Source organism: Bolinopsis microptera, chromosome 4 (assembly GCF_026151205.1).
Source record: "Bolinopsis microptera isolate Bmic1 chromosome 4, MBARI_Bmic_1.0, whole genome shotgun sequence".
In the NCBI taxonomy this organism is placed as follows: domain Eukaryota; kingdom Metazoa; phylum Ctenophora; class Tentaculata; order Lobata; family Bolinopsidae; genus Bolinopsis; species Bolinopsis microptera.
In genome coordinates, this window is record NC_087075.1 from 5,372,932 (window position 1) to 5,393,924 (window position 20,993).

The 20,993-nt window shown below is 37.3% G+C and overlaps 3 protein-coding genes across 3 annotated transcripts in view; 1 reads left to right on the forward strand and 2 right to left on the reverse strand.

Moving 5' to 3' along the window:
- LOC134813997 (phosphatidylinositol 4,5-bisphosphate 3-kinase catalytic subunit beta isoform-like) overlaps positions 1-20,993 on the forward strand; it is an 83,969-nt gene that overhangs the window by 17,743 nt on the left and 45,233 nt on the right. The window contains exons 13-14 of the mRNA XM_063821955.1: positions 6,719-6,931; positions 7,256-7,368. Coding sequence (XP_063678025.1) covers positions 6,719-6,931; positions 7,256-7,368 — 326 coding nt within the window. The remainder of the gene's footprint in view (positions 1-6,718; positions 6,932-7,255; positions 7,369-20,993) is intronic.
- LOC134813996 (uncharacterized) lies at positions 94-11,883 on the reverse strand. Its single transcript, XM_063821954.1, has 9 exons — positions 11,813-11,883; positions 5,895-6,094; positions 5,515-5,734; positions 5,232-5,321; positions 4,841-5,031; positions 4,224-4,457; positions 3,977-4,120; positions 3,712-3,853; positions 94-3,468 (listed from the first exon to the last, which is right to left on the reverse strand). Exons 1-9 carry the CDS (start codon positions 11,865-11,867, stop codon positions 872-874), a joined length of 3,873 nt encoding a protein of 1,290 aa, XP_063678024.1. The 5' UTR covers positions 11,868-11,883; the 3' UTR covers positions 94-871.
- LOC134814302 (uncharacterized) lies at positions 11,905-20,175 on the reverse strand. Its single transcript, XM_063822399.1, has 11 exons — positions 20,022-20,175; positions 19,354-19,482; positions 18,926-19,135; positions 17,922-18,093; positions 17,670-17,762; positions 17,324-17,490; positions 16,774-16,858; positions 16,499-16,574; positions 16,131-16,139; positions 12,459-12,618; positions 11,905-11,992 (listed from the first exon to the last, which is right to left on the reverse strand). The coding sequence occupies exons 1-11, from the start codon at positions 20,168-20,170 to the stop codon at positions 11,905-11,907; spliced, it is 1,338 nt and encodes a 445-aa protein (XP_063678469.1). The 5' UTR covers positions 20,171-20,175.

A 20,993-nucleotide genomic window follows, 5' to 3' on the forward strand; every position in this document is an offset into this window, starting at 1 on the left:
ATGTTCTATTGTAACCAGTCACTCTTATTTATATTAACATGATTAAATGATAGCCAAATATACAATGAAAATGTACAAGAAAAAGTCTTACTATTCAAAAAATCATCATTTGTACATAATTCTACATGCATCAGTTGACAAAATCATCGTTTAATCGATTCTTATCTATTCTTTGCAAAAAATAAATAAATAGCCATAATGGATAGCCTGAAAAATGAAATATAAAAACTTGAAAATTACAACTTAAATTTTAAAAAGACAACAGATATAAAATCCCAAAAAATAGGGCGGAACAGGTTAAAAAAACAGAAAGTCCATGCAACAAAATATACAGCAAGCCACTATGAGCTCTACATCAAGCTGATAAAATCGACGATAAAATATACATTGCAGTTGGTTATTCACTCACTCACACTGCATCATTATTAATCATAAACCACACCGTCCACCAATCACCAATCACCAATGGTCATAACCGGTTGGCGACTGATGAGGAGTATGATAAATTATTAACAATTCTGAGGTTCTCAGCTGTTCAAGTTTTAAGCAGTACAGCCATTTTGAAATAAGAGGAAGGGAAGCTTATTAATGAGGCACTGAGGTTACTACTTAGTACCTCAATAGCTACTTCATTAATAACTTAAAGTGCAATTTAAGTACCAACAGCGTTGCTTCAGCTAATATTCTCATTTAAACAAAGCCTACATTAAATTCTCTACTAATGACATAATTTCCTTGGAACCTTTATTCATAATAGTGATGGTTGTTTTAAAATACTGTTTTGCTTAACTTTAAAGAATATTAGCTTTATATATAGAACAGTTTCCGAATGCCAAAACTTAAAATAAAACTTACAGCATATTTTTTTAAACTACAGCTTCGTCTCGAACATAAACCCTAACTGGGACGTCAAGTTTGCTTGGCTTTCTTTGCTTTCCTCTTGATCAGCATCACCACCCTTTATATCCTGAACCTCAGCTTTTTTTGGTTCTTGGAGCTGATCGGCATCTTCACTGTTTTTCTCTTGACCCTCAAGTCCGTTTTCTTCTTGCCCAATGTTTTCTTCTTTGCCAGTGTTTTCATTGTTGCCCTTATCGTACTCATCATAGTCATCAGTATCTTGACTGTTTTCCTCTTGAACTTCTTCGGTTTTTTCACTGATTTTCTCTTGAGCTTCTTCTTGAATTTTACCATTTCCTTGCACCCTTATCACATCTTCGTTTTCATTACCATACTCAGCGTCCTTAAGATCTATTTTTATCTCATTATTTTTCTCTTGAACCTGATCTCCCTCTTCCGTCGATGTTGCCTTTTCAATTATCTTCGGACCGTTTTCAACATCTTCATAGATGACACCTTCATCTTCTTTTGGGTCAGTTGTGTAATTTTGAGCAGTAGTTGTGTAACAGTTTGACACAGCAGAAGAAGCCTGAGTAACACTTGCTTTACCTCCCTTCTTTTGCTCCACACCTAACAAAGCAAGGGTGTGACCCCAGACATCTTCTTGCAAAAGTGCCATGCCAATAAACAACAGAGGTCCCTGGAGGCCAGTCATCACAATAAAGAGATATTGCATGACCACAGCTCCCGGACCAACTGCCAGAGCTATTACAACCCACGGACACCCAACTGATACAGCTACCAACGCCATAGCCTTTGCAGTCTTCGCCAACTTTGGATCACCACCACCAGAGGTTGATGATTTCCAGATGACCCTGGCTATCATTACAAAAGACACGCAGTTAAAGAGAAGGATACTGTATGCTGGCACCATAAACCCCAGAAACCTCCACGGATCTTCAACCCAGCAGTTAGTCCCGTTCTTTCTAGCTGCTCCGATGTAAGGTACAGAGTAGTCATCCCCGTTCATTGAAAGTGAGGTTAAGAAGGCTGCCAATGGGAATACTAGGGGAAACAACCAACTTAGTGCTGTGCACTTGTGAATAAAAAACTTGTCTTTCTTTCCGTAGCTCTTCAATGCCATCACTATCTTCCCGAAGAAGGTCCAGGCAGTGCAACCCATCCAACAAAGTGCTGACAATAAGAAGTATTGTGTGATGATGACCCCTACAACACATCCCGTGTTCAGTGACAGAAGAGGGTTTCCAGCCTCGTCCACACTGATTTTAGTGGAAGCAGAGAGACATGTAAATGATACGTTACCTAGAATTAGAGCTAGGATGAGATTCAGCTGGATCAGTACTACTTGTTTGCTTCGGAGCTTCTTGAACGGGGCTATCAGACAGAAAGTTAGAACCAGGAAGATTATGTTTATCCCAAACATGACATAGCTAATAACATCCTGGGTTGGGTCTGTTACTTTAGTCGGGCTGAGCAGGACTGCAAAGCTAGTGGTGTGGGTGCAGGTGCAGGTGCAGGTTTTGTCTTGTTGGAGAGTTGTTGTGCAGCCGTCAGTTAGCCACTCGTTAGTTGAGATGTTCAGGTAGCCACACTCTCTCTTGGTGGTGTATCCGGGGAGATTGGGGACTTCTTTTTCCTGGAAAATCAAAGAGAAGTCCAGGTCGTTTCTTTCTATTTCGCTGTTCGTGTTCATGAAGTTGAGCGACACTATAGAGGAACCTACGGTTGTGTTAGGAGTCTTGGGTATTGGCAGGATACTTTTGTAGGATTCGTCCATGACTGCAAGCTTGGTGGTTTTCCCTTTTTGGTTTCCTAACTTGAGTGTGATGGGGGGAGCGGTGTTTGGGACTTTGATGGACAGTTCTTCTTCTGATGAAGTGAGAGATTGCATAACAATCGAGTTGGTATTGATAGTCATGTCATCTTTTAAAGACTTTGACATTGTCTCCAAAATGTCTATAATCTCCGATTTCTTTTCATCAGCTAAAAAATCAGGTTCACCTTTTTTCAAGATTTCCATAGATTTTGCCATGCTCAAACTGAGATCCTCTACCTCTTCAGATGAGTAGTCTTTAATGTAGTTTTTGCACGCTGAAAGAAGGTCGACTATGTTACCAACATCACTGGGAGACGGGATCACTTCATCACCAATTTCAGCTATTGAGCCCATAGCTTTCCCCAACTCTTTTTTATTTTCTTCAAACGATAGTTCGGCAATTTCTTTTGCATCTTGAGTGTACTTTGATAGAGGGGTACTACAACTTTCTGTGTTGGTGTACGAGTCCCATTCACCTGAAGCCTCGCACATCTTGTACATTTTCTGACTTTCATTCTCTGTGCCCGAACAGCTTACTATACCAGTGCTTCCTGCTGAAGTTTCAGGAAACTCTATTTCTTCTCCTCCATTCAACCATGATATCTTAACTTTGATAGCACCACACTTTGCACCTGCCTGTATATCACACTGGGTTCTATCTGGGGTAACTGTTCCTGCACAAGACATGCACCGAGTTTGTTGAAAGTAAGGTTGGTATTCAGATGCATCACAAGGTTTGCAGTTGGGTCCCAATCCCCCGTTCTGCGAGAACCAGCCTGGATTGCAGGGAGCTGAAATTGTGTGTTTATTTTTATACTCATACTATATTATTTATAATGCTTACTACACTCTTTAAAAATTCACAGGCTAACTCGGGACGTCAAGCTTTAACTCTATCCCACAGGGGGATTTCGTAACCGAGAAGAATATAGTATTTTGAATGAGTTCTCTCAAATAAAGGACCACTTTAAATGCTTGTAATATGATTTGTTATTGAGAGGAACAAATACTGTATAATGCATGATAAAACTTACCTGTGCATTCTGTTCTTTCCTCGTTAGAAACCGTTCCATCAGCACAGACTTTACAGCTGCTTTCTCCTGACTGTCCTGTCTGATCATTGTACTTCCCTGCAGGACACAGCTCACAACTTGTCATACTAACTTCGTACTGACCCTGTAACAGCAGATAAATAACACACACTAATAATAATAATATTTAAACTCAAGAAAAAACACATTGAGTAAGTGAGCGGTAACAAGATGAACGGAAATTTTAAAAATAAAATAAGAAACTAACCACGGGGCATTCTGTGCAAACAGACGCTCCAGCAGCAGACATCCATCCAGAATCACATGGAATACAGTCGTTGTCAGATATCCCTCGTCTCTCACCAGCAGGGCAGTCTTCACAAGTATTACCAGTACTATCTCGTATCTTGCCCTGGTATTTAGCTTATAATTAGCAAGGCCAAACACAATAACAGTTAATTAGTTTACAGTTGAAATAAGAAAATTACAGTTCGAGATATTATTATTCCACTTACCACATCACACATCAGACATTCTATTTTGTCCGTGGTGTACTCCTTCATATGAGTGCAGCTGTGACAGTAGTCCGAACTCTCTGCTGTGTTACGGGTTCCGTCCGGGCAATCTCTACATTCAACTTTGGTGCATGTTGAGGGATCAGTTACAGCGACAGCAGTGGCAGACGCTCGTTCAGGGTTAGCAGGATAGTTGCAGTCCGCATCAACGCCTTCTGCATAATATTCCTGTCCCTGAAAGAAAGAACAGGTTTCAATATACAATAAGATAAGTAAAAAGCTAGGAGTCCTCCATCTCTGAGAAACCGAAATATTAATTGTCATTATCAGAAACTTCTCTGAACACAATAGCAGTCTTGCAAAAAGGATCTACAGTGAAATAAACAACTAAAACCCAAATTAAGTATATCATTCGGGGTCGTTCACATAATATTACGCAATCACTTTTTGAACAATTTTTAACCCCCCCCCCCCCCCTCCGTTATCAGTTTTACACATAGTTATTGTATCAAAATTACACTAGCGTAATCATTTGGAAACCTCCCCCCTCCCCTCGGCTGATTACGTAATATGTGAGCAACCCCTGAACCCCTTATCACCACTCTTAAAGTACTCACAGCTGGACACTTAACGCAAGTTCCTTTGTCAGCGAGGATAACTGTCGGAGCAGCACACGACTGACACTCGTTCATCTTCTTGTGGTATATTGTCCTCGTGTAGAAGATCTTCTTCTCTTTGTTGTCACACTGGGTGCAAGCTTTAGCTTGTTCTGGGTCTGAAGTGAAGTCTGTTCGTGCGTCGTGTGAACCTGAGATGAGAGGGACATATTTTCTTTAGTGCTCTTGACATTGAGGTTCAGATCAGATCACAAATCGTTTGAAGATCCCTATTATAACTTAATTACACTACAGTGTACTTTCTACTGATTCAATTGAATAAACAATAAATATTTTGCATTAAAGCCAGAGTAGAAATTGTTAATAAAAGAAGATTGTGGGCTGTACATACCATCATCACAAACTTTACAGCCATCTCTTGCCGTGTCACTGTGGGTACCAGTGTCTGTGTTGTAGTATCCCAAACCGCAGGGATAGGTTGCTGAAATTAATTAATTAATTAATTAATCAATTAATTGATTACTTTGTTAGCATATTATTCTAGAGGTGTTATTCTGGTTTATCTCATGAGTAAAACAGTTGTAATACTAGATATTAGAGATAAGTACTAAGTAGATACAAATGTGTTATTATGTTCTTCATAGTCATTTGAGACCTTGGCTGACCCAACTTACCCCAAGTTTTTCCGACCACGACAACTTCAGCAAGCCCTCCTGACCCAGATTGGCGATCCCACATGATGATGACTTCTGTTGCAGCAAGTCTTTCCTGGCAGACGAACTCGTAACTATCCGTACCTTCACTAGAATTGTTACCGGCTGTACATGGGACCTCTTCAGTCAGGTTATTGTACTGGGCATCTGATTTTTGGGCACTTGTGTCTTTTACGTACACCTGAAATATGAGCTTGTCAGCAACATTGTCTACAAAAAGACGATGTTATCATTTTTAAGTTGAATTAAATTTCTCTGGAAATGATATTTGTAAAAGCATCTTCAAATCTCCTATAGTTTCTGTAATGTGTTACACACAATATGATTACTATTGTTATTACCTTCCACCCTGCAATGGAGATGTCAGTGCTTGTTGCAGAGAGGATAACTTTGTAGATCCCTTGCCTTTGCCACCATTTAAAAGTGAACGGTGCGTCATCACTGCTCACTGTCCTTTCCAAGTTCATATCTTTTAATATACCGTCGTTGCCATTAATGATTTCGGCAGTTGTTCCAGAGAGATTCTCGAATCCGTTCAAGTCTGGTTGGGGTTTTTAATACTTCAATAGCGAGAAAATAATATTAGTTCAGATAAAATCGCAAATGAAGCTTCATAATCAATCAGTCAAACGTGCTGATTCCTCGGGCTATTTAATTAACATTGCTCTTGAGGGTAGTTTTTATTTTGCCCCCATTTGTATTGGTGATACCGCTAGAAATTATGAATCCTGTAAGGACTTAATGCATCAAACTGTATATTCAACAACACCCAGCTAAGGTATTAATAGCCACTGACAGTAGTTCTCCAGTTTCCTCTGAACGTTTCACTTTCAGCTTGTTATATTGTTGAGACTACATCGTCTCAACAATATAGACAACTCACCACATTCAAACCCCTGTTCATTGTAAAATCTACAACTTCCACGAGCGCAATTGTGTAAAATAAATAGTAGGATTCAAATTAGAGGGCTGGATGTTAAAATAGGGAGCTAAGGTTGAAACGGCAAAACGCGGCTACGGCTGTGATGTACCTGACAGTACATGAAAAAGCACATCTTGGCAATGCGCCAATAAATTATAACAATAACCCCCCTCCCCCCCCCCCCCCCCCACCCAGATGATATCTTGGCAATGCGCCAATAAATCATACAATAACACCCCCCAGATGACGGAGGAAGATAACAACTTCCTGTGGAAGAACCGAGTCCACTGCAGATCCTACCCTCACTCCCTCCCCAAGCTCGTGTTGTCCACCAGTATGGACTCTTTGGAGAAGTCCACCCAGCTCTATACTCTGCTATTAGATTGGCCTCCTATCAGTGTGGTTACTGCGCTGCAGTGTTTTCTGCATGAGATAAATGACCCTCATATTAGGGAGGTAGGTTGTGATTTTAGGAGAAATTTAAATTTTGTTTGTATTAATTAATTGTTTAATTAATTAATAAATATTGACATTCTTTGTATACCCTGTTAGAAACAGCCGAACCAGACATTTTTTGCCGAACGCGAACAAACCGAACCGAACTTTCAGTTTAAAACAAAAATGTGTTTCCTAATACATTGCTTGGTGTTTTGGCTCAATCATAAAGACTGGATCCCATATTGCAAAGTACAGCAAAATATCACGACTATAGTAATAGTATTAGAACATAATATTACTATTAACATTTGAAATTTTGATGATATTTTATTATCCTTTCAGTTTGCAGTGTACTCACTCGACACACTGCTACCGGACGATATGGTCTGCCTATACCTGTTACAGTTAGTAGAGTGTATCAAATACGACCTGTACTTGGACTGTGCACTTACACGGTTAGTTTTATAGTTCTTTCAATCAAATTTCTGATTGTTTCTGAATAGACTCAGTGAAGACAGATTCTAATGGAAATAAATAGCTGAATAATGTATCGACATTTCTCCGTCATACTCATATTCTCAAATTATTTGTTATATAGTAGTGTTTAAAGTATTAAAAAGAAAGAAGTTCTATCAAATTATGCGACTCAATAACACTACACGAATCCACCAGGTTAGTATTTTTCGCTGATAACTCGTCAGGGATGCATTTTAACCCTATGTCATCTGGAGTGAATCAGCGTTCAAAAGTATGTTTCAGTGTAGAGTGATTAAGCACGCTCGCCAAAAATAGATGTGACGCATCATGTCGAAGAATACAATATTTTAGTCATAAGTTTTACGTAGTTACAAGTTTTATACACTATATACTAGTAAACTATATACTATACTAACCGTCTTAACCGTCTTAAAATATTCTCTTAATCTAATGTAGCTTTAAAATATATAGCTAAGTATAACTCATGAAGCTGCGACATGGTATAAATTGATAGGTTTCTGAATAATATCTGGTAAAACAACATTTAAAGATCTATGAGTTCAATAGATTACCTGATAGTAATTGGTCGATGATCACTATTTCAAGCACTTCGACATATACCTTCCCATTAGCTGTTATTTTTACAGTGTCTCCAAGTTTACACCCAGAGGGGACATAGTCTCCAGAGACCGTGTTTTCATGGTACACTGTGAGGGGCCACTCATCACAATAGACTCCCTCACAGGTACACGTGTCACTAGAGCAGGTGTGAATTCTCTTGTGAAATGAGGACCAATAATGCACTACCTGCTTAATGCAGTGTACCTTATCTAGAGACGCTCTAAACCAGGCATTACTATACCCTCCTGGTACTGCCCAAGCCCGGGTGTTCAGGTCCCTGTCTATAGCATTATCTACTCCCAAATTAACCACGTCATTATCCCGAGTCGCAGACTGAGACACAGACGCAGGTTTTATCTCTCCTGATTCCTCTGGTCTTAGAGCACCTGAAGTAGTGAAAACTTCACATTGTTATCATACTGTTTTCAATCGGTCAAATTAGGAAAAAATCTGGATTTTACCTCATGATTATAACCAAACTTGTATAAATCCTGAAATTGGAGAACTTACTCAAATCTAATGGAGTAATGGCACTAATAAATATCATTCAAAGTAGAGATATAACCATTAATTCAAGTGTATCATTGATTCACTTTTACCTTTGAGGGGGGACCAAAGCAATGTCGTAATGATGATCAAGGTTGTCCCGTCATGTTCGGGTTTCATTTGTCTTAATATCCTAATATATGTAACTTATTAGAAATTATTTGCCTTATATTTAATATTTTAACAAAAGTTATGTTTTGATGTTTAATGAGTAATGACCTGATGGCATTTTAACACAAACCAATATTTTACTTTTAACCATATGATATCATATTTTTAACAAAAGATTGACTCTGGTAGTGCACCTGAAGTAGTGAAAAAAGTAGTGAACATTTTAAGAGATTGTCACATTGTAATTCATACTATTTTAATCAGTCAAATTAGGGAAATAGCGATTTGACTAAATTACAACCTGAATTATGTTAATAATAGAAGCTAATATATTCTTTCGAAGTACGTTTTTATCACATCAAAAAAAATCCATCCCATCGAAAGACTAATACACAAAACATGCAACGTAATATGACAACAAAACCGAACAAAATGTTGCTCTAACATCTTTGCACTGCACGTGCGCCTTGTCATATTCTCATATCCATTAGTACCAATAAGAGGAGGTTTAAAATAAAGATTCTCATTCATAATTCTATAACACCTTTACTTAATAGGCCATAGTTATCGTCAGAATCTTAGGAGGTTGCTTGAAATTCTATAAAATGTATATTTCAGATAATAATAAGTTTACTACTGTTAAAGTCTTGTTGAATCATTATATTATAGGGTTACTCATAGGAGACGATAGCTATATAATTTATGTGCGATAGCTAAAAATGATTTGGTGAAAAAACAATAATTTGTCTAAAATATTTGTCGTTGTTTGACATTAAAGTACAAATTCTTACCGTTCGTATCAGCACTTGCAGTCCCAACAAAGAAGAGGAACAAAAACAATTTCAACATTCCTAATTTTAGAAGATTGGGAATTAACTGAGACAGATCAGAGAAACGCATGAGGGACACAGTACAGGCAGGTTGAAGCAATTAGAATAATTATCATCAAATACAAATTCTAAACAAGGGATAGTTAAAACGAACGTGCTAAATCACTCTACACTCGAACTTCGAGATTTTTCTTAAAGGACCCCCAACCGTTGAAACCAACTTAACTCGATATAGTTTCAACGGTATATCGGTGTATTTTTGAGCGCTGATCCCAAATCAACCCACCTGACACAGGGTTAAAATGCTCCCCTGGCGAGTTATCGAGAGATTGTTATTTTGTCTCGTTAGGGTTAAGGTTTTAGCATATGCTTCAGTTAGGGTAAGGGTTAGGGTTTTATGTAGTCCCTCAGGGCCATCTAGAGAGCTTGTTTACTGTTCAAGTGAGTCACGTGATATTATAATGTAGAGTGATTGGTCATCATCCAGTTAAAAACAATACCCAAGTCTAACTTCACTGTAGTTTCTACCAATTTTGAATTTTCTCTTATCTCTTATCAGTGTAGTTTTTACATAGTATGTATTTATAATTTGGTGTAAGTGGTGGCCGTTGTATTCTATAAAACCGTTTTTAACGAGTTTTTTTACGATGCAGTATTTTGTGAGGAGATTTAAGCAGCATGAACTGTGGCTCATATTTTATTATTTAAGCTGCTCTACGAGCACACACGCTAGCTAGCTGGTTTTTAGGTAGTTAAGAGTATTAGTTACTTAGTTAGTTAGTGTAAATTAGTATCAGTCAGGATCTGTTAGCACACAGAACTGTTAGTTTTCGCGAAGCAGGTCTGACTTTCATATATATTCTTATAGTAGACTTCATCATATAAATTTATTTTGAACTTAGTAGCAATTTCAGGGAATAAATAGAAATTTAAGATTTCATTTCTATTCTAATATTCACGTATATTAAATACAATTATATTGTTATGTATCATATGATTTTGTAAACATTGGCCGGTGTACCAAAAAACCGGTCCCCAAACAAACATCTTAATAAGCTAAATTACGGTTAAAGCAAACAAAAATAGAAACATTGTTTTTGGGCTGCTTTAAAACGAGAGCACGGTCTCAGCTGACCTATCCTCAAGTGTGCTGCGCATGTCACGTCATTTGCTCTCACCAGGATTCTCTCTGGATAATTTAGTTGCATTGTTTTTGAAGAGTTATCGACGAATAACCCAAGGACATGGGAGAGCTTATTGCTGAATTATTCAATAGCTCGGGGACTCTGGGTCTCTCCGGGGTCCCTTATATTAACTACTACCCTTATATTAACTACTAACCCTTATATTAACTACTATTATAGGTGTAAGAAATACTGTTATAAATGTCAAAGCCTTACCACATTGTATAGAACATTTTGTATTGGAGTAATAGAGAGATATAGAGAGAGAATGGGAGAAAGAACCCAAGGAATTTTATGATCGTTCAACGATCTCTCCTATTGGGGACTCAAAAATAGCCTACCTAGAGATAAGATACTTGTTTGAGTGACCATGAAGGTTTATCATACGAGGGTGAAGTGTTAGAAACACACGAATTGTTAGATACCAGCATGGTCGTTTTGGTAAACAGAGCAAGAGTCTATATATATATCACAACTGAATTTTCATGAAAATATACCGTTTCGTATTAAGAGTTACAAGTTGGTTTGTCCACACTAAATTAAGTTAAATAATGAACGTTCCTTTCAAGGCAATGGCATTTTACCGTGCCTCTATACAACGGAAACGGGATTCAACTCCCGGAGTTACAAGGATTGTCGATTAAACGGGAAATTTGTACTATAAGTTCCCTTCATCCAAGATTCCCTGTAATCGGGGTACGCAGGTAACAGTGCAAGGAACACAAAGAGAATAAGGAATATTAATACAAAGTAAATAAACATAAGTGATATATACCTGATCAGTATAGATGTGACGTATAACATGACGTTATGATAATGTCGAGGAATAAAATATTTTAGTCGCAAGTTTTACGTAGTGTTAAGTAGTTACAAGTTTTATACACTATATGCTAGTAAACTATATACTATACTAACCGTCTTAACATATTCTCTTATTCTAATGTAGCTTTAAAATATATTATATATTGCAATCTCGAAATTCTCATTTTGCTCTGTGGTTTAGTTACCAAAGTATCTCGCGCTAATTGAAACGAGAAGTTCGCAGTATCTATTCCTCGTACATGACATATATATTAATTTAAGAGTTTAGATAATAATCTTATGAAGTTGGTATTAAGGTGTTAACATACCTATGATATCACAAAGTGGTGCATCATAGACAAGACCAACTATCTCTCCGTCCATACACCTCGCATTTCCTCCTCTGTTGATGAACCCTGTTTCACATTGTACCGTCATCAGTGTTCCATTTGCTACAGGAAGTCCAGGCTCCGTTGATGACACGCTCTTCAGGCTCAGTTCCTCGCAACCTTCGGTAGATATTATAATTTTATAATGTCGTTTTTTCGCGCAACTAGTAAACTTTCGTGAAATATCGTCTTAACCTAATGTCACTTTAAAATATATAGCTAAGAATAAATCATGAAGCTGCGACATGATATAAATTGATAGGTTTCTGAATAATATCTGGAAAAACAACATAAGATCAAATAGTTCAATAGATTACCTGATAGTAATTGTGCGATGATCACTATTTCATACACGGAGACATATATCTGCCTATTTATTTCAACAGTGTCCCCAAGTGTACAACCGGAGGGGACATAGCCTCCAGGGACCCTGTTTTCATGGTACACTTTGAGGGAATACACATCACACCCTCCTCCCTCACAGGTATACGAGTCACTAGAGCAGGTGTAAGTTCTCTTGGACTGTGAGGACCTATAATGCACCACCTGCTTAATGCAGTGTTCCTTATCTAGAGATGCTCTAAACCAGGCCTCACTATCTCCTACTGGTTTTGCTAAAGCCCGGGTGTCCAGGTCCCTGTCTATAGCATTATCTGCTCCATACTTAGCCACGTTATCACTCGCAGTCGTAGACTGAGACACAGAGGCAGGTTTTATCTCACCTGGTACCTCTGCTCTTAGAGCACCTGAAGTAGTGAAAACGTCACATTGTGATCATACTGTTTTCAATCGGTCAAATGAGAGAAATAGCTGCATTTTACATCATGATTATAACCAAACTTGTATAAATCCTGAAATTGGAGAACTTACTCAAATCTAATGGAATAATGGCACTAATAAATATCATTCAAATTACAGATATAACCACTAATTCAAGTGTATCATTGGTTCACTTTTACCTTTGAGGGGGGACCACAGCAATGTCGTTATGGGGGGGGGGGGGGGGGGGGGCAATGGCATAAATGGAGAAAATGGAGAATTACTCATAGGTTTTTCCATTTTTTCCATAGAAATAGTCTCCATTTTATGCCATTTTATGCCATTTTATGCCATTGAAAACCTGAAAAATTTAGAATTTCGAGAAAAATTATTTAAAAAAAAGATGTTTTCGGCCAATAATGAACAGGGTAACATGAAGTTATTTTCGATACGTACCTCCCGTATCGAGAGCTCCCGATTCCGAGCTCGTGTTGCAAAGGGGAGGCCTGCCTTCCGAGATCGCATTACCTCGAGTCCAAAATTGTGTATCGAGGGGAAGGTGTGGACTTCGAAAAACCGAAAAAATAATTTCGGAAAATAATGAACAGGGTAGCATGAAACGTGGAGAAAAGCGGTTTTCAGAAAAAAATTTGACCGAAAAAATATTTTCGGCTTATAATGAACAAGGTAGCATAAAACAAGGAGAAAAGTGTTTTTCAGAAAAAGTTTTTTTCAGAAAAAAAGGCAGGCCTCTCCTTTGCAACACGAGCTCGGAATCGGGACCTCTCGATACGAGAGGTACGTATCGAGAATGACTCGGGCCGAAAATTTTCTAAGTCAACATTTTTCAAAGTTGATAAAGTCCAATGCGTGACGAAAATTTGGTTTTACAGTTTACTTAGTTCCTTGTTTCACTTTGTTCGCAGTTTTATTTCGGGAGACGTGAAGTCTCAAATGAAAGCTAAAGTCAAAGTTTTTCTAAAAACCGCTTTTCTCCACGTTTCATGCTACCCTCTTCATTATTAGCCGAAAATATTTGTTTGGTTTTTCGGTTTATCGAAGTCTGCACCTACCCCTCGATACACAAATTTGGACTCGAGGCTTCCCCCTGGTAATACGATCTCGGAAGGCAGGCCTCCCCTTTGCAGTGCGAGCTTGTTTCGACTTTCGAGGATGTAGGTTTCACTTCTCAGTGCCTATTACTCTCCCCTATTACTCACTCGGCACTCCTGCTGTAGCCTGTAAAAATAACTTTACACTAAGCTTGAGTAATTATGAGTTTGCCTGAAGTGTGCCTCTACTAACCTAGTATAAGCATCTAGTAGCCTACTATGAGCTTTCATAAGCTTGTTACGACCCTAGTAAGCGTAAATGAACATGTTAGGATGTCCAATTTAGGTGTTAAATGGTGTTAAAGATGAAATTTCGAAGACAAAATTCATGGCATTAAATGGAGAAAATGGAGAATTACTCATGGGTTTTTCCATTTTCTCCATAGAAAAAGTCTCCATTTTATGCCATTGCCGCCTCCCCCTTCTCAGATTCTCATATCCATCAGTATCGTAAAGTAGTAGTAAATATTCTCATTTATAATTCTAAAAATGATTTTACTTAGGCCATAGTTGTCGTCAGAATATTAGGAGGTTGCTTGAAATTCTATAAAATGTATATTGTAAATAATAATTAGTTTACTACTGTTAAAGTCTTGTTGAATCATTATATTATAGGGTTACTCATAGGAGACGATAGCTATATATTTAGTATATAATTTATGTGCAAAAGCTAAAAATGATTTGGTGAAAAACAATAATTTGTCTAAAATATTTGTCGTTGTTCGACATTAAAGTACAAATTCTTACCTTCGTTCGTATCAGCACTTGCAGTCCCAAATAGGAAGAGAAACGAAAACAATTTCAACATTCCTAATTTTAGAAGATTGGTGATTAACTGAGACAGATTAGAGGGACACACAGTACAGGGAGGTTTAAGCGATTAATTTAATCATTATCAAATACAAATTCTAAACAAGGGATAGTTAAAACGAACATGCTAAATCACTCTACACTATGGTGGCCGAGGTGGGTCATTGTAAATTATTTCAAAATAAATTTAGAAAACCAAAAAAAACCAAAAAATAACCAAACTTTTAAAAAATAAACCAAAAATAAATTAAAAAAAAACAAAAAAAAAACTAAACTAAAAAAAACTTTAAAAAAACCAAAAAAAAAACAATTTAAAACAATAAAAAGCCAAAACAAAAAAAAAACAAAAAAAAATTTAAAAAAAACCAAAAAAAATTCAAAACAAAAATGAAATCGCTCCATATGGCCGAAATGTGCCATCAGCAGTCCTCACTGCGCGCCACAAAGAACGTACGTTGCGCGCGCGCGCAGATGTCTACAATTGTACCAAATGGCGATCGCGCTAACGCGTGCTTATTGTTCCCTCACGTGTAGTCTGATCCAGTTATTATTATCCACCTATTATTGTACTTCAGGTGAAATATATATGGCATACCGATAAACTCCTGTATTTGACGTGTGATTTAAGCGTGCTTGAAAACGACTGCAGACATTAGGTTATTGAGATTGAGTTCAGCATCTTGCCCGGCCCCATTGGCCGGACAAATCTCTATATAAATTTGTGTTCAAAGTTGGGAGATTACTTGGGCTTTTTATATTTTGTAGGATGATGTTAGCAGTGAAACAAAAATGTCATCAAAGTCAATAATTTAATAATCAGACCCATATATAAAACAACCAAGTATATGTTATAATTTAACAAAACATTGTAGTAGGATGATGTTAGCAGTGAAACAAACATTTTATCATAATAACTTACTTCGTATTCTAATCCTTAGAAAAGAATTGTACCAACTTTATAATTTACGGAGTTTAACATTTAAACTTTTAAGTTAACTTGAAATCCTTATAACATGATTTTATGGGTAATGGCTGGCTGTACCGAAGAAAAAACAGTACAAAAACCAACAGAAGAATCAAACCCACATATAAAACAACCAAGTAAATGTTATAATTTAACAAAACATTGTAGTTCTGCTAAAAAGAATTCAATGTTAAAATTTAATGTTAAAAATTGAATGTTAAAAATCTAAAAATCAATTTCATGCGTTTAATCGAGGTTTAAATGTGTTTAACCAACCAAGTAAATGTTAAAACAACCAGGTAAATGTTATAATTTAACAAAACATTGTAGTTCTGCTAAAAAGAATTCAATGTTTTAATGTTAAAATTTAATGTTAAAAATTGAATGTTAAAAATCTAAAAATCAATTTCATGCGTTTAATCGAGGTTTAAATGTGTTTAACCAACCAAGTAAATGTTAGTACAAAAACCAACAGAAGCTTTTTTACGATATTTATAACTAAACGTTCTTTATTAATAAAATCTCGGCCTCAACGAGACGGAAATTATCAAAATCTGGTATCTCGATAGACCGCTTCCCTTATTCGTGTGTATTCCGCTTTAACCCCACTTACCTGAAGTTCCTGAAACGGGTAAATATTTTAGCAAAAACGTTGCCTAACTATTACATGTTCATAGCCAGTCATTATTACGTGTTCATAGCCAGTCATCGGAGTAAGATATATATATATTCCAGTTGCTTTTAGAACAATTTTATCTCAGATAACGATGTTTAATAAAATGATGCAAAGACTTGTTTCGAAGATCTAATCAACACCGACTTTTAATGTGTAGGAGTACAGCTACAAAATATATATATATACGACAAACGATAACAATTAATATGAGAGGGGAAGTAGGATGCATTTGAAGACACTTACTGCTATCCGAGGGAGAGCAGCAACGAGGTATTCAGACGCCAACTCCGAATTAATTTTAATACCAGTAAAAACGTTGGACAAAATATCAGCGTCAGTGAAACTCTCTATATCCTTGTCAGAAAGCATGATTCCACACTCCTGAATGATAAATAATACCTGATAATTAATAAGAGAGGGGAAAATAAATAAAAATTGGGCCCAGATAATGGGTTTTCTGTCTGCTAATTTGTATAGCTATGATTGGGTTGTTTTTGTTTGCTAATTTATCTGATTGCGTTAGCCAACACTGTTGACGGTTTTTAGTAAAGAATAATTCATTGGATCTAATCAAACTAACCTCTCCGCCGTACTCTTCTGGGCACGAATACACATGCTCAGGGATTGTTCCTGATGGAAGTTCCACGTTGCGCTGCTTTCTTCCCCTGAACAGATTTATTAGATTATTAGATATGCACTTAAAGAGGCCTCATGTAGCCTCCAGGCTCGAAAAACCCCGAAAAACCCCGACACACCCCGAAAAACCCCGACAAACCCCGACACACCCCGACATATCCCGACAAACCCCGACAGACCCCGACAAACCCCGACGTGTCGAGATATGTCAGGGTATGTCGGATTATGTCAGTTTGCCCCAATAATTATTCAAACCCCGACACACGCCGAAATATCCCGACAAACCCCGACATATCCCGACAAACTTCGACAAACCCCGACAAACCCCGACACACCCCGACAAACCCCGACAAACCCCGACGTGTCGAGATATGTCGTATCATGTCGGGCCAACCGGCTACACGAGGCCTTTAAAGACATCCTATATGTTGTTTCTATTCTTGAATGTTTTCAGTAATTTCGTATTGCAGTTTACTATAAATTTATAATCCTACCTCATATTGTTATGGTTCTCCCTGAATTCGTCGAGATAACGTTCGACAACAGGTATGAACACACCAGCAATTAAATCCCTGTCATACTCGCAACTTGAATCATACAGACCGTCTTGATCAATCTCTCTAAGTACGTGACGAAAACCATCACAAACCTTTTCGCGGACCTGTCAGCATTTTTTACTTGGAAAATGGGGACAAACTATGGTATAAGTAAGGAAACGGACTTTGCTTTGCCTATGTTTGTTTCTTGTCGACAAATAATTGTTTTGAAAACGGTTGTGACCTAAGAAGTGAGCAAGATCTAACCAGATTTAGCAAACATTTCACTCCAACTATTGCCTACCTGCCTCCACAATCGTTCTATTTTGTTGGCAGTAGAAGGACCAAGTATCGTTGTAATCTCCTTGTCAACATTTTTCAGTTGCAATAGAGTTTTCTGAAAAAAAAGAGTGAAAACAAGCAGAATCCTGCGGTCTAACACCATAGCTTTAAGGTACGTATTGAAATTTAATATGGAAACAGCATTTGTAGCAGACATGGCACAGGGACAGTAGGCAGTAGAATATATAAAAAACGCCTTGGAAAATTAACTCACGTGTACAGCTGCAGCATGGACGGTCTCAGTTCCTTTGTCAAATCGAAGCATTTGCGGTAAAACTCTAGATTCCAGCAGATGGTCAAACAAAATACGTCCAATAACTTCACTGTCTCTATTAGACCGCCCAATGTACAAGAAGATGATTTTCCTACTGTAAGTATCAAGGGCCCTGTGAAAAATTAAAAAGAATTAATAACGCTAGCATATCGCCCGACCTAAGAACCAACTTTATAAATATAATGAAATCTTATCATGATGATCAGCAATGTTTAAATTATGAATTACTTTAATTTTAAGCATCCCTCCCCATCACCTCTTAATAAAATACACTGCTAAAAATACATTGTTTAACTGTTTCATACTCAACAGCTATAAATTCACCCTTCTCCCAAAAGTCTTCCTCCGAGCTTTTCTCCCTGTTACATGATAGATAAGATTTGTTTGATTTGTTCAAGCTCCCCGTCAAGATTGAAGGGCCTTAATTTTGCTCACATCATTTCTACAGTCTAAAACTTATATCATAGTTTGGTTATATTCTGTGTTTAAGCCCCTTGCCAAAATTAAAAGATCGGTACCACGCTATAGTCTATACACTCTACAGGGGCAGAACACCAAATAGGTGCTACAGTATAGTGATATAACTGATTGGCTGATAAGGGGGAAATCTTATCCAATGCTGTGCTCCCATACTGTCACATGATGCACTCAATCTCATCACGTAGTGTGTGCGCTCATGTCACGTGACAATATTCAGTCAGGTGCACCGTGCACACACTCAATCATGGTTATACAACATACACATGATATGCGCCCAGAAATGCCCAGCAGGGTTATCTTTCTAGCTGATGTTGACAGTGGGATTACCCGTTTAATCCCGCCCCTTATGAGCCATCCCGCCCCTTTCAAAACATCATGAAGGAATTTATAAGTTGTGGGATGGTATAAAAACAATTAGAGCTCAGCAATGGCATGTTTTCACACAAACAAGAAATGTAACATACCCATATATTTTGAGGTCGAATTGGCAGTTGGCATCCCCACTTAACTTGTCATGGCCATCCAGACTCCATAAGTAGTTTGGCCCCTTGCTGAAGAAGGTCTTCTTAGGCCTCTTATTCTTGAACTTTGGAGTGCGCATAACAACACCTTGTGGATCAACTAACCTTAGTGTATTCATAACATCATCTCTCGATACGAAGAGGCCTTGAGACCTGCAACAAGGAACAGTGAATATACTGAATATTGATAAATAAGGTGTATATATACACATATATGCATTATACCGTTCCTTAACATCGTGATGCCATTGTTTTAATACTACTTCAAGGCGCCTCAATTATTATAAAAATGTTTACTCCTTTTTTCATTGACGTGTTTAAATATTTTAACTTGTTACATTAACACTACAAATTTGCCCTTTTTAGTGTACCTTAGTTTTTCAGTCACATCCCGGTATCCTAATTGGCCCGAACTTTCGTTAACAACATTCTGTACCGCCGTCAGCAAAGTATGATCATCAACATCATTGTGTCGTTTAATGTTCCAGTGATTCAGCATTCTGCAAAGCACTTATTAGTGAAACTTTTAGTTTTACTGAAAATGTTTTGTTTTACTCAATCAATCCATGTGTATTGTGTACACATATGCACAACAGATTTTTGTTTTTAATATGTGGTCATTTGGTAAAGTATAAGTTTCGGTGTTAATCTTTAGTTCAAATACCAGTGAGGTAGATCGTAGAGGGCTGAGGGAGTGGAAGGTTTTTCGTCAGAAATATGAAAATTCAAAACCCATTCGATATGTTCATAGTAACTTGACTAGACTTAAACGCACTTGTGTGCTCATGAGTGTAATGAAGGAGGGTCCAATAAGGGTTAAATACACGGCGCAATTCTGCAACGTTTTACGTTGACATAGCAAAACTGAACTGCACATTGAATGAGGGTCCAATAGGGGCGCGAGCAATTTTGCTATGTAAATATAACAAAATTGCGCCCCGCATTAGACCCTCGTTCATTGCATCTATGAGCACACATGCAGTAATGAACAGTAAACACGATTTCCATTAATTTACAATGTTCATTGTCTGCATTATACCTTTTTACAGTGCGTTCTGAATAAGCCCTGTAGTTGGGGAACTTCTTTGGCAGGAGTGAAGTAATCTCGCTGCAAGTATAGTTGGATGCTCTTGAAGCCTCCAAAAAGTGTCTCAGATCTTCGTCTCCCATCCATGCTGGACCATCCATGACATATACCTATATTTTATGTTCTCATGTTGTGAAATTATTCATGGGACAAAGCAATATCACAAATTACTTTGCAATAATGTCCTAGTTGCACACAATATTTTGATGATATTCAACTTCATTATTTGTTATTTGGTAATGCAGAAGGTATTTTAACAGTATTAATACCCTACTATATAATGAAGATCATCAAAAGGCACTGAAAGAAAAATTTTTATATTTTTGAAAGAAAAATTTTTATTTACCACAAAACAATCAAAACATAATGTTATACGAAACGAAAACGAAACGAAACACTGTATTTACTACCCCGCTACTATGCGACAAAGATATTGTATAAAGATAACTAAATAATTTATACAATATGGTGCCCATGTCTGAGCGGCTCTCCTCAAATAACTTTCTCTCCTCCTCGGAGCAGAAAGTTAAAAACAAAACACAGGTCTCATAAATCAAAAAATACTAAATAATGTTAAAGAGATAATATCAGATTAACTGTCGCAGAAAAATGGTTAAAGTATACATATTACATAATTGATTTTATTGACACACCGATAAAAACCAGAAAAACAAGAAGTGGATACTCGGAAAACAAAAAATAACACAAAAAAGACTAGAAGCCACAAAAAATAGCTTAACCAGGCTATAGCTGATCATACAAATAGTTCTTTAACTTACCCTTAAAAGAGACAATATTCTCGATGTTACGGACATTAAGAGGGAGAGAATTCCATGATTCAGGTGCATAGTTGCTGAACCGCCTGCTAGTTGCCTTCAATTTAGAGAACTATATTCATAAATAAAATCAAATTTCAATTTCAAC

What these genes read in the sequence shown, in the direction of transcription:
- LOC134813996 (XM_063821954.1), bottom strand. Translation starts at nt 11,867, where the DNA reads ATGGACGGAGAGATAGTTGGTCTTGTCTATGATGCACCACTTTGTGAT. An exon ending in ACCACTTTGTGATATCATAG is followed by an intron (nt 6,095 to 11,812) that starts GTATGTTAACAC and finishes AACCCCAACCAG; the next exon opens with ACTTGAACGGATTCGAGAAT. An exon ending in GGAAAGAACAGAATGCACAG is followed by an intron (nt 3,469 to 3,711) that starts GTAAGTTTTATC and finishes ACACAATTTCAG; the next exon opens with CTCCCTGCAATCCAGGCTGG.
- LOC134814302 (XM_063822399.1), bottom strand. Translation starts at nt 20,170, where the DNA reads ATGGATGGTCCAGCATGGATGGGAGACGAAGATCTGAGACACTTTTTG. An exon ending in GATGTGACTGAAAAACTAAG is followed by an intron (nt 19,136 to 19,353) that starts GTACACTAAAAA and finishes TCCTTGTTGCAG; the next exon opens with GTCTCAAGGCCTCTTCGTAT. An exon ending in GAGAACCATAACAATATGAG is followed by an intron (nt 16,859 to 17,323) that starts GTAGGATTATAA and finishes AAATCTGTTCAG; the next exon opens with GGGAAGAAAGCAGCGCAACG.